The sequence below is a fragment of the Symphalangus syndactylus genome, chromosome 10, assembly GCF_028878055.3.
Source record: "Symphalangus syndactylus isolate Jambi chromosome 10, NHGRI_mSymSyn1-v2.1_pri, whole genome shotgun sequence".
Classification (NCBI taxonomy): Eukaryota; Metazoa; Chordata; class Mammalia; order Primates; family Hylobatidae; genus Symphalangus; species Symphalangus syndactylus.
In genome coordinates this window covers 97,166,934-97,180,193 of record NC_072432.2, presented here as the reverse complement: position 1 = coordinate 97,180,193, position 13,260 = coordinate 97,166,934, and the positions used below count along the sequence as shown (strand labels likewise).

At 40.7% G+C, this 13,260-nt stretch overlaps 1 protein-coding gene across 3 annotated transcripts in view; it reads left to right on the top strand.

The window, feature by feature from the left end:
• The first annotated feature begins 632 nt into the window (after positions 1-632).
• RASA2 (RAS p21 protein activator 2) overlaps positions 633-13,260 on the top strand; it is a 128,917-nt gene continuing 116,289 nt past the window's right edge. Inside the window, exon 1 of one of the 3 annotated variants that reach the window (XM_055295202.2) lies at positions 633-876. In XM_055295202.2, the coding sequence (XP_055151177.1) occupies positions 744-876 (133 nt within the window). In that variant the 5' untranslated portion in view covers positions 633-743. The remainder of the gene's footprint in view (positions 877-13,260) is intronic. The other 2 variants (XM_055295204.2, XM_055295201.2) reach the window with 2 other exon arrangements.

The window sequence follows — 13,260 nt, the reverse complement described above, 5'->3', positions numbered from 1 at the left end:
TGGTGGCGGGGTGGGGGGAGCCCTTCTTTGCTTTTTCTGTTCCTGAAATACAAAAGTGATGGTAAATGTTTCAGAATTTCTCTCTGAGAGGGTCTCAGGCGCTGCACTCACGCTGGAGTTGGGGGTGGCTGGTCCTTTTCTTGAACCAGCTTTTGCAGAGAAGTGGTCCTAGTAGACAGTATTTGTGCGGGAGGAGTTTGGCTTAATGGCGGGCAGTATTTGGATAATACTGGAAGAGCCTCAAATGCATCTCTTGCCTCCTTTTGAATAAGATACTTTTGAGGTCCACCCACCTGCCAAATTCCATTCTATTTTTTTCCCACAGGGAGTTTCCCTGATTGGGAAGGGCCTGTATTTCCCGCGAGCGTTAGGAGACGTGCAGGTCTATTCATTGGGGGAGCCCAATTCCCGGGAGGATTTAGGGATCACGGGAGGACCGGGGCTTTCTCCTGGTGGGGATTTTAAGGCCGCTCAGAGCCACGACTGGGAGCTACCCTTAGCCAGCGCCCCAAGCCGGGTTCTCGGCAGGGCATCCCGGCTCAGGGGTGGCGACGGCGGTGAATGGAGACCCGGGTGGGGCGGGGACGGGGCCGCGGCGGGTGGGGCGGGGCGGGGCGGGGCGAGTCAGGCCGAGGCCCGGGGGCGGGGCCAGGCGCGCGGCTCTCCTGGGCCTAGACCGCCGCTGGGCTCCGCCTCGCCCGGCTACGCAGGCGGCAGGGCTGCGGCACGGGCCGGGCGGCACCATGGCGGCGGCGGCGCTTGCTGCTGCGGCGGCTTCTTCCGAGGCGCCGGCGGCGAGTGCAACTGCGGAGCCCGAGGCCGGGGACGAGGACAGTCGAGAGGTTCGAGTGTTGCAGAGCCTGCGGGGCAAGATCTGTAAGCGGGGGCTGGGCTGAGGGGACGCCCTGGCCGCGCCGGGCGCGAGGCTGAGGGGGCGGCGGGTGCGCGGCGGTGGCGGCGCCGAGCTGCGCTGGGATCGCGGGCCCGGGAGGGGGCCTGGGCCGGGCGCGGTTGAGGCTGGAAGGGGGTGTGTTGGGGGGCGGCGTCGCCTCGACGGGGCGGCGTGGGCCGGGGCTGCTGCTGTCGGGAGGGAGTGGGAGCTGGAGATTGGCCTGGGGTGGGAGAGCCCGGGCTGCGCCGGCGTGAGGGGCTCGGTCGTGGGGAGCGGCCTAGACGCGGGGACGCTGGAGTCCGGGGCGCGGCCGGGGGCGCGGTCCGGGGGCGTGAGGAGCTTCCGGCCGCCCTCAGACTCAGGCCTTCGCGCGGCTGCGGACGCTGGGGAGCGGCCCCGGGGTGGGAGCCGAGCAGTAATTACACGGAGGCGCGGCCGGAGGAGGTGGCGGGCCGGGAAGTGGGGCTGGCCCGAGGGGAGGGGGCTGTTCGTTTCCTGGGCTCGGCGAGCCTGGGAGAGGTTGAAAAAGGCGCCCTGAGCTGCAGGAAACGGGCCGCCCTGGGGCCCGAGTGGCTACCGGGCGGGCTGTTCGCGGGTGAGCGCCCCGGGAGGAGCTCGGCGGGACACCTGTACTTGCCCCACCTCGCTGCGGCGGGGACTTGAATCGAGGGACGGCGTGACAGGCGGGACTAAAGGCAGGATGTAGTGGCTTCCTGTGAGCAGGTCTCAAAACACAATCACCCAGCCCGCACTCAGCCCGCTTAATTCCCTTCCTTCTCATGCGTGTAATTGCTACTTTAGTGAGCGAGCCTGCCAGTTGACTAAATACGAAATTTTGCTCAGAGTTGTCCGAGCATTACTGTGGCCAGATCATTTGAGTTCTGTCATTTGAACATTTTAGTTTTAAAAACGACCCTTTGGTGTCAGGTTGCAATTTTTTTTCACAGTAGTTTATTTAGATGAAGCGCTTTTTGTTTTCTGTTTGTAAGAGAGATCAATAAAATTTATTTTTGCATTTGTCGAAAATTAGCATTATTTTCTTCATGCAGTATTCTCAGATTGGAAACATGCTTCATGTTTCTTATAAATAACCCTCAATTATGAGGGCGTACTTTTCACTTTGAAGAAAATTGACTTGCATTAAAATGGCTAACAATTCTTTCCTGGGCAGGATGTAAAATTTTCCTCTCCTCTAATACCAATACCATTGAGCTCACATTCTCCCACTTTTCCTCTTTTCAGGTGGTTCACGTATTTGGGATTTTAATGAAACCTCAGAAGCAGACATGTTAACTTTTCTTATCTTTTTATTCCCTGAGGTAGTCCTGGGGCTCTTAAGAGGTTACACTTCTTAAAACCTGGAAAGTGACACCACAGAGGTAGATCTTAGTTCCCAAAATTAAAGTTACTTTCTAGGGCATAAAATCTTTTCAGAATTCAGATTAAATTTTATTTTTTGTTTTTCTGTAACCTTGTATTTGACGGGAAAATTTTATTTTCAACTTTTGCATATATCTAATTTACTATTTGGGAAAAGTGTAAATGGGCCAAAGTTTCTCCCTTTATATGATTTTCCAGACTTTTACCACTTTCTTAGTGCCACTTGATGCTAGGCATTGCCTTTTGGAGCCTCACTGATACGTAACTGCAGGTTTTACCATGGAACTACATATATACATCTTGGAATTTAGGGTTAGGGTTTCCAGAAGGACTTAGTTGTCCTGTGCTTTTGTCTGCCCCATGCCAAAGACCACTAAGAACAGTTTTGTAAGTGAAACTTGGGTCTACACATTAAAAAAAAGAAAAACAAAAAACCACTTTGTTTCTATGGTTTAAAGCAACCCTGGCTTGGAGATTGATCATCCAGCTGCTGGGAATGATATTACTGCTTTAACCACAGTTGAAGTGTTGTATCTGTTATCCTAGTCAGTTTCTTGCTTTTTAAATTGCTTATCTTATAGCTCAGATTATGGAGTGTCTGCTTTCTAGAAAAAAATGTATTTGTGTACTTGTATACAGAAGCTCCCTTCCCGTTTCTTTGTCCTCCTTTTAACTGATGTAATCCACAGTTGGTTGACATTCAGAACCTTGTGAAGAGATGCTGTTTTCTGTTTCCCTGAAACTAACATGTGGGTTTTGTAGGGTGGGGACTGAGGGGTTGGAAGAGTCATTAGCAGGTGCCAAGGTCACAGAAATGAGACGGTGGTGGTTCTGACAAGATATTAAGCAGCTTGGGGAGGGTGTAACCGTGTCAGCTTTTCTCTTCACTACAGTAGGAAACCTTGGAAGAAAGCCTGATAGTGCCCACTAGGAGATGTGCTGGCAGATTTTATACTACTGATTGAGAGCGTCTTTTCTGGAGAGTTAGAGATCTGTAGGGGCTGAAAATTAGTCTGAAGAAATTTTCTTATTTCTAGACTTGCATAGGACCTTTTAACTGCAAATCACCCCGGTAAAAAGTGAGGATGGATTGGTTTATGTGTCTTGAATGTTCAAGAGATAATAGTCCATAACCTTCTTTAGGGATTTCATTCCTGTAATTATTTCCCCTTAATACTTCACAAGGTGAAATATCTGTCAGTTGGACAGATATTTGTCTATTGGACAAGACGAAACTTAACAAAAAATGGTAACCAAAAAGGTGGAGGTCACAAAATAACAACATGAGACCTCAATATATATAAAGGATGAAGCCCCGATACCCTTTTTTTGCTTGAGTGTACTTTTTTTTTCTTTGTTTTTTGCTGGGGGGCTGGGGAGGAGGGAAGAAGGGGCATGCAAATGTGTTTCAGGTGTTTTATATGCGCTCAAATGAACCCAGGGAATTCGAGATCCATCTATAAGACAAAATATTGTCAGCAACCCTGAATTTGCTGCGGTTTGCGCTAGGAAACCATGACAGTTCTGAATTGTCTGCTTCCTTGAACTTTTTCAAGAGGTGAGTTTGGTTGTTTGATATCCTAAGGTTGTCATATGAACCCCTGATAAAGGAAATTAGGGATGTACTCAACTCCATTCTTTGGTCTGAACTCCTGTGTAGCGAGTAGCAAGTATGCTAGAACACCTGAAACACATTTGCATGCTCCCTCCTCCCCTCAAAAAAAAAAAAAAAAAAAAGTACTCAAGCAGAAAAGAGGGATTAGGGCTTCCTCCTTTATATATCTTCAGGCTTCATGCTGTTATTTGGTGACCTCCTTTTTGATTAGCACTTGTTAAGTTTCCTCTTACCCAATTACATTAGATTGTAAAAGTGTTGCGGAGAGCACCTATGCCACCATATGTGTGGGCTTATCTATTCAAGGAATACCAGATCAATAAGAGAGCCAAATGGGAAAATTTTGTGTGAATTTTCAGATGTGTGGTACAGTGCGAGATCTGTGGGACCCTGTGTTCCAAAACTCACTTGGTTTCTCTGATGTCTTCAGACCAACAATAGCCTAGGGTTATTTGACAGAGTAGGGAGGATCTATAGGATATGGTTAAGTGCTTGAGCTTAGAGGCCTGGTGAAGAAGTTAGTTACCTGGGTTTGAATCTTCACCTAATTTCCAACTTTTGTTAATGTCTTTGGGCCTCCATATTCTCATATGTAAAATGGGGATAGTAAAAATACCTATCTCACAGGATTGTTATGAGGTTTAAATAAGCCTCCCTCCCTACTCTGCCCCTCCTCATCTCTGCCCGCTCTTTCTCACTCCCCAGGATCTGGGTCATACACGGACCATCTCTTAGGAAGGAGTAAAGTAGGAGATAAAATCTAATCTTTATCTGATGTTCTTGTCCAACGTGTACTGGCATTTCCAGGTGTACAAAGCTGATTAAAATCTGAAGACCTATATTCTTCTTTAAACGTTGTTAATTAATCTTCATATGGCGTTAGCCAGCTCACTTATCTTGAAGCTTACCTTCCGCATCTTTTAAATGGGAATGATGCTTTCCCACTATCCATTGTATACAGGTTGTTCCCTCTGCTTGGGATTGTCTTTCTTTACCCCACCCCATCTTTATGTCAGGAAGCTCCTACTCATCCCTCAGAAGCCTGCTCTATGTGATCTCCTTCCCAAAACCTTCTGAGACACTTCCAGTGCCATCTCTGGCCAGAGGATATTAGGACTTTCTGCTGCTGGGGTATCACAATTCCTTGTTCATTTCCTTATTATAGCACATTTCATAGAAATCATTTGTTCACTTCTCCTGTTAGATAGTGAGCTCTTTCAAGATAGAATTGATTCTTGTTCATTTTTTAAAAATCATCCCAGTGTCATCACAGTGCCTAGAACAGAATAGGCCTTTAGAATATACCCTACCTCGCAATGTTATCCTGTGGATAATTACTAGGTATGAAAGTATTTTATAAATTATATACCTAAAAAAACTAGAAGGTGTTAGTATTAAGAGAAAGCTGCATGAGTCTGCATCAGGAAGTTCATCCCTTTCAAAATCACAGTGCCCACTAAGCTTAGGTTTGAATTGATGCCAAAGTTGCCTCATTAGGAAAAAGATTAAATTTTTCTTAATGCTCTGATTACTTATTATTAGGGCATTTGAATATTGTTACTAATTGGTCCTGGAGCTTGGAAAAGAAAATCTCATATTCATACTTTACACATTAAGTGTTTTAATTTGACGTGACAGGTTTGAATAAAACCGTCTATTTAATTCTGTGAAGTATAAATGAAAACATTTTATTGACTATCCAGTAAAGTTGAGTGGAAGAGATTAAAAAGGGTGTATTCATGCGAAGAGTTCATTTTTATCAGATATTTGAAATGAGATGATGAGTTATTTAGGATGGAGGAAGAATCCATCTTTCAGATGGATAGAAACTGGGGAGAAAAGGGTTCTTTGTAAAAGTTCACAGAGCAGTCTGCTAATCATTTGCTCTGTGGAAGACGGGAGGTAAACCTCAATGAGTTCATAGAGTTGTTTTTTTAAAACTTAGAACTCTTTGAATAGATCCTTAAGTGACTAATATAGCCAGAATAAAACCATCATTTTATCCTTTAATCATAGCTGCTAATCCTATTTCCTTGTTAATGTGCTTTATGAAATTATTTGACAATAGTATCAGATTACATGTTTTTGCTACTAATAAAGTTCTATTCTCTTTTGAGAACTGCAAACAAAATTTTGTTGTATAGTCATATATTCATGTAAGTTAAGCTTTTTATGTGTATTAAGACATTTTTATGGCATCTCTTTAGGTTTGTATGTAAATTTAGTCATCAAAGACCCCTATCTAAAGTGATAAACGTTAAAGTTTGTATCAGTACACATACAGAGAACTATAAATGACAAATTTGTTTTCCTGTCATTAATGACAATGACTTTGGGCAAATTCTTTAACCTTGCTGATCCCATATTTCCTTACTTCTAAAATTAGAGGTTTGGATGTGGTCTTTAACATCCCTTCTACCATTTTGATTATTGCTTTTTAACTGGAACCATTTGCTTTAAGACAGTACATCAGATGCTTTATTTTAGTGTTTAAATGTATTTAGTACACTTGTTTTGCATGATTCACTGTTTTAAAAATATTTAAGATTTATTAGATAAGAGCGTTTGAATTCTAAATTTTTTTCCTGTGACCGTTAATTAATTCAGCAGCACATAATACATATCTAAGGGTCTGTTAAGAGACACTAACCCACTGGACTGAAATGGGCCTAAGCTGTGAATCGGATGAAAGATCCTATTTTATCCTAAAGTCTATACTAAGCAATAGCTGTTTTTAGACATCTGTATTCTTAGACAATTATAGAAATTTAAAGCTGGAAGGGAGAGAACATGAAGGTAGACAAAATAAAGGTTCTCGCCCTTCATTTTACAAATGAAGAATCTAACAGAGATAGCAAATGTCACACAGTTGATGGCCTGTTCGGCACTGGTCCACTATTATCAAAGTTCTTTCTAGAATGCTATATGAGATTAACTTATTACTATGAATGTTGCAAATGTACTACATTTAATACACAGAGATTATACTACTTATCTGTTTATATATTGAGAGGTGGTAATAAGATTTTCACTGTGCCGTCTACACACTCTCAACTGTTCCTTCTTAAGAACTTTGTGAAGTGATTAGGATTAGTGATGAAACTATGGTTATGACCTAGGTGGAGATTGAACCTGGATGTTTAATTACTTGTGCCATGGTCTACCTCAGCTATTTTCAGTTCTGACTGTCTGTCACCATCACCTGTGAACTAAAAAAATTATGATGCCTAGACTCTACCCCAGACCTACTAAGTCAAAATTTCTGGGTTTCAAAAGTTCCACAGGGGGTGATGTTGGGCAGCTAGGATGGTGAATTTCTGCTTTTGTCACAAATAGATTAGCCACAAACCCTACCTAAATGAAAGCAACCTGCTGTGCTATCATTTAAAAGGTACTAGTAGAAAGGTTGGTGTAGTTACAGTGATATTTTAGTTTGTTTGCATGTATATTTGATGTGTTAATTCTGTTTGATTAGATAATATGAACACTTGGTACAAAATTCAAGAGGTACAAAACAGTATATACATTGAAAAGTATTCCTTCCTTTCATTATCTTTTAGCCATTCCCTCCCCAGAAGCAAGCATTACCAATTTGTTATATCCTTTTTGTTGTGTGTTCTTCCAGAAATTAAGCATTTACAAACATAAATTTATGTGCACTAATACGTTCCTTCCACCAACATACAAATTATAGCAAAATATATACATTTTTCTGTATCTTGCTTTTTTACACTTAACAACATAGCTTGAAGATTTTTCACATTCACATAAAGAGAGATCTGCCTTATTTTTTAAACAACTGCATAATATTTCATCATTTGGCTGTACCACAGTTTGTTTAGCCAGTCCCCTGTTAGTTGACACTTAGGTGGATAACAGTCATTGCTATTACAGACATTACTACAATGAATAACCTTGTAAGCATGTCATTTTTAATATGAGTGTCTTTTTGTAGGATACATTTCTAGATAGATGTTAAATTGGTGAATTGAAAGATATGTGCATTTTTATTTTGGAAAGACAATGCTAAACTATAGCAATTTAAGCTCTCACCAGCAATGTATGAATGTCTATTTCTTTATACCCACGTAGGGTGTATTTTAAAACTTCTCGATCTTTACTGATCTGTGAAATAAAAAGGAACATTTAATTTGTAGTTTTAATTTGCACTTTTAAATGAGAGTGAGGATCGCTCTGTCACCCTGTCACCAGGGCACAATCCCGGCTCACTGAAACCTCCGCCTCCCGGGTTCAAGCGATTCTCCTGCCTCAGCCTCCCGAGTAGCTGGGATTACAGGCATGTGCCACCACGCCCAGCTAATTTTTGTATTTTTGGTAGAGACGGAGTTTCACTATGTTGGCCAGGATGGTCTCGATCTCCTGATCTCGTGATCTGCCTGCTTCAGCCTCCCAAAGTGCTGGGATTACAGCCATGAACCTCCGCGCCCGGCCCTAATTTTTAAATTTTAAATTTTTCTAAGTCTTGAAATTAAGTTATAGGATCTCTTCATATTTTTAAGAGCCATTTTTTTGGTGTGCTATGTGAACTTGTCTATTTCTTTTGTCCTTTTTTTTCTGGTGAGTTATAGTCTTGTTGATTTGTGAGAAAATGCTTTATGCTATAAGGAAGTTAGCTATTATTTTAAAACCTGTGCAAAGATTAAAAAAATCTGTATACTTTGGCTGATGCCTGAATTTATTCTTAAGTTGATTGTGAGATCCAGCGAGGGCAGTCAGTTGTAAGTTTCATCTACTTACATAATGTCTGATGGTCGAGAAATTGAGAAAGAACTGCTTGAGGAAAGGTAAGCGAAGACTTACAAACAAAAGTTAAAAGACAAGAGATTGGGAGAAAATATTTGCAGCGTATCCTTCAGACAAAGGAAATGTGTATTAATTCTTTGCCAGGCACTGTTTTAAAGCACTTTATGCATATTAACTAATCCTTACAGTAACTCTAAAAATACCATTATTATCCCCATTTTACACATTATGAGGAAACAGATACACAATAGCTAAGCTAAGTAAATTGACCAAGGTTAGATGGCTGGTGAATGGTGGAGCTATCAATCAGACTGGGCAGGTTGGCTCTAGAGTCCATCCTGTTAACTCTTAACCTACTATGCTATTATGCCTCTCTATTTATTATGTCCAGATTATATAAATAATTCATACAGACTTAAAAACAAGAGGCCATTAGAAAAATAAAGGCTACGAATAGGCATCTCACAGGAAAGGAAATACAAATGTCCAGTAAATGTGAAAATATTGGTAAAGTAAAAATTAATCAGGGAAATAAAATTTTAAAACATCATCAATTTACAAAAAAAGGAAAGTTTATCTTAGTCTTTGGTGAGGGTTTAGGGAAATAAGTATTTTCCTCATTGTTGCTGTGAGTTTAAATTGATAAAGCAATGTTGGAGAGCATTTTGGCTATATATATTAAGAATTTAAATGTCTATACTCCATGCATTTTTACTTCTACCTATTTGCCCTACATCAACAGTTGTACATTTAGAGAAGAGGCATATACAAAGATATTCGTTGTTGCCTTGTTGGTAAAACAGAATAATTGGAGACGACTTAAATGTACATCGGTCAGAAAATGGATAATATGTTCATATACATATTCTATAGCAACTAAAAAGAATGAGGTATATCTATGTTATGAAAGGAAAGGACTCCAGGATGTCTTGTTGGGTAAAAACAGCAAGTTGTAGAATAATATGTGTAGTATCCTATGTATTTTTTTAAATCTCAAAACATTTTACTTTTCTGCATGTAGATGGATAAATACATAAAAAGAGGTCTGAACAGTTGTACAGATAACAGTGATTGCCTCAATGGTGGATAAAGGGAGTTAGCCGGTGCTGGGAAAACTGGCTAGCCATATGTAGAAAGCTGAAACTGGAACCCTTCCTTACACCTTATACAAAAATTAATTCAAGATGGATTAAAGACTTAAATGTTAGACCTAAAACCATAAAAACCCTAGAAAGAAGAACACCTAGGCAATACCATTCAGGACATAGGCATGGGCAAGGACTTCATGTCTAAAACACCAAAAGCAATGGCCACAAAAGCCAAAATTGACGAATGGGATCTAATTAAACTAAAGAGCTTCTGCACAGCAAAAGAAACTACCATCAGAGTGAACAGGCAACCTACAGAATGGGAGAAAAGTTTTGCAATCTACTCATCTGACAAAGGGCTAATATCCAGAATCTACAAAAAACTCAAACAAATTTACAAGAAAAAAACCCCATCAAAAAGTGGGCAAAGGATATGAACAGACACTTCTCACAAGAAGACATTTACGCAGTCAACAGACACATGAAAAAATGCTTATCATCACTGGCCATCAGAGAAATGCAAATCAAAACCACAATGAGATACCATTTTACACCAGTTAGAATGGCCATCATTAAAAAGTCAGGAAACAACAGGTGCTGAAAAGGATGTGGAGAAATAGGAACAGTTTTACACTGTTGGTGGGACTGTAAACTAGTTCAACTATTGTGGAAGTCAGTGTGGCGATTCCTCAGGGATCTAGAACTAGAAATACCATTTGACCCAGCCATCCCATTACTGGGTATATACCCAAAGGATTATAAATCATGCTGCTATAAAGACACATGCACACATATGTTTATTGCGGCACTATTCACAATAGCAAAGACTTGGAACCAACCCAAATGTCCATCAATGATAGACTGGATTAACAAAATGTGGCACATATATACCATGGAATACTATGCAGCCATAAAAATGGATGAATTCATGTCCTTTGTAGGGACATAGATGAAGCTGGAAACCATCATTCTCAGCAAACTATCGCAAGGACAAAAAAACCAAACACCACATGTTCTCACTCATAGGTGGGAATTGAACAATGAGAACACTTGGACACAGGAAGGGGAACATCACACACCGGGGCCTGTCGTGGGGTGGGGAGAGAGGGGAGGGGGGAGGGATAACATTAGGAGATATTCCTAATGTAAATGACAAATTAATGGGTGCAGCACACCAATATGGCACATGTATACATATGTAACAAACCTGCACGTTGTGCACATGTACCCTAGAACTTAAAGTATGATTTAAAAAAGGGGGGAGTTAGCCTTACCTGTAATGGTTTGATTTCCTATAGGGAGTATATTTATATGTTATCAAAAGTAATTGTTTATATAAATGAACTTGGTACGGTATTAATCTTAAGCTGTGGCAGTCTCTGTTACTCTACTTTGGAAGACTATCCTATCTGCAAAAACAAGAGTAATCAAATGTTAGGTTTTGTAACATTTTGAGTGCTATAGAAGAAATAAAGTCAACTTTTCTGTTAAGTTTTATTGGTAACTTTTGATATAATTTCAGACTTACATATTGTAAGAATAGGCTGAGGGGGGTGGATGGCTTGAGCTCAGGAGTTTGAGACCAGCCTGGGCAACATGGCAAAACCCCGTTTCTACAAACGAAAAAAAAAAAAATGCCAGGCATAGCGGTGTGTCTTTAGCCCTAGCTATTAATACTTGGAATGCTGAGGCCAGAGAATCACTTGAGCCCAGGAGGTTGAGGCTGTGGTGAGCTGAGGTCACACCACTGCACTGCAGCCTGGGTGACAAAGTGAGACCCTGTCTCAAAAAAAAAAAAAAAAGAATAATACAGCAAATTCTTATATACTTTACCTGTTTGACTAATTGTTTATGTTAGAAAAACTTTTAAAAATTTAATACATTGTTTCAGAGAAATGTGGTAAAAAGGGTCTGAAAAATTTTGATCCTTTAAAATATGACATTTGTGTGAGTGGTACAGAATTTTAGTTTGGAATTTTACAGTTTTATATAAAATATTCTTGGTAGATGGGGTGAACTAACGTTATATTGAGTATTTACTGGTTTCCAGATGTTGTGTTAGGATACTTTGCAAAATATTTCATGTATTCCAATTACATGAAGAAGATCATTATTCCTATTTTAGAGAAGAAGCAACAGAGGTTATTTGCTCAGGACTGTAAGGGAGCAGAGCCGAGTTTTCAGAAAGTCTTTATGTTACCAAAGCCCACATCCCTTTCTCTACAAAGCTGCCTGTCAGATGATATATTGGAAGGAATTGATGAGTACATTTATATTGTCAAGAAGTTGATAATTACTCCTAAATTGGCTATGGCCCAATGTAATGGATATTCAATAAAATTATGATGTTTGAATGCTATAAGAATTTATCTTCTGGCCTGTTTTGGGGGTTCATGAATGTAATTATTTTAGCTGCCTAACTGCTTATGTGGGTTTGTATGTACTTTTGAGTGGTTCTTGAATATGTGTACACACATACATACACACACACAGGTATACACATACACACTTTTATATGCTCATGGGTGTAACTTCTTTATGAGTCTAGGTGTCTTTTTTTTTGTGGGGGGGGCCAAGATCAATATGAATCCTATTTTGGCTCGCTGGATGCTGTCACCAGAAATAACAGCCATATCCCATATATAGCCTGTCCATGTAGCCCTGAATTCTGCCAGCACCTGGCTTTTTGCCTTCCTTTTGTTTGCCATACCAGGCTGTCTTGGTCACCTTAGTAGCCTTGCTAAGCTTCTTGTAGCTATAGGTACCATTGGCTTAGCCCAGAAGAGATTCCTGCCATATGTACTTCAGAGTTTGGTTTGCCACTTGAAGAAGGGGTCTGTAGGGAGCTTGTAGATCAGCACACGTTCAAAACTGAAACCGGAAGTGGGCAAGGCAAACCACAGGAAGATCCTGCCCGCAACTTGGTGACGTATCTATATAACTCATAGACACTTCCTGGCAATACCTTGTGAAACTTGCCTTTTCGTGTATAGTAGTTTCCTAACTTCTTGTTCTAGACTAAGCTTCAGTCAGAAGTGATTAATATGATAGCAATGTAGATAACTGTACGATAGTTATTGTGCACATGACTTCCATGCAGCAACTAACCCCTGATTATGTTCTGTAGACTTTACCACTGGGAGTTGCAGTGGTATTTATGCGTTTACTTTGACTTTATCTTGTCAGCCATTGTCTTACTTATGTGTAATTGTACTTATATATAGTTCAGGTTTTATACCCACAAAAACCCTTATAATATATTACCACTACGTAGGATTGTCTTATTTATGTGGAATTGTACTTATATATAGTTCAGGTTTTATAGCCACACGCACACACGAAAAAACAGTTCTTTGCTTCACTGAGTCTCAGCTAGCCATATTCCTGGAGTCCTGTGCCCACTCAAGTGTTTGCTCACTGGTACTACCTCATTTTATCATAGTGCCTTGTCCTTAGGCAGAACCAGATTTCTGGTAGGAGTTATTTAATGTGTTGATTTTTTTTTTTTTTTTTTTTTTTTG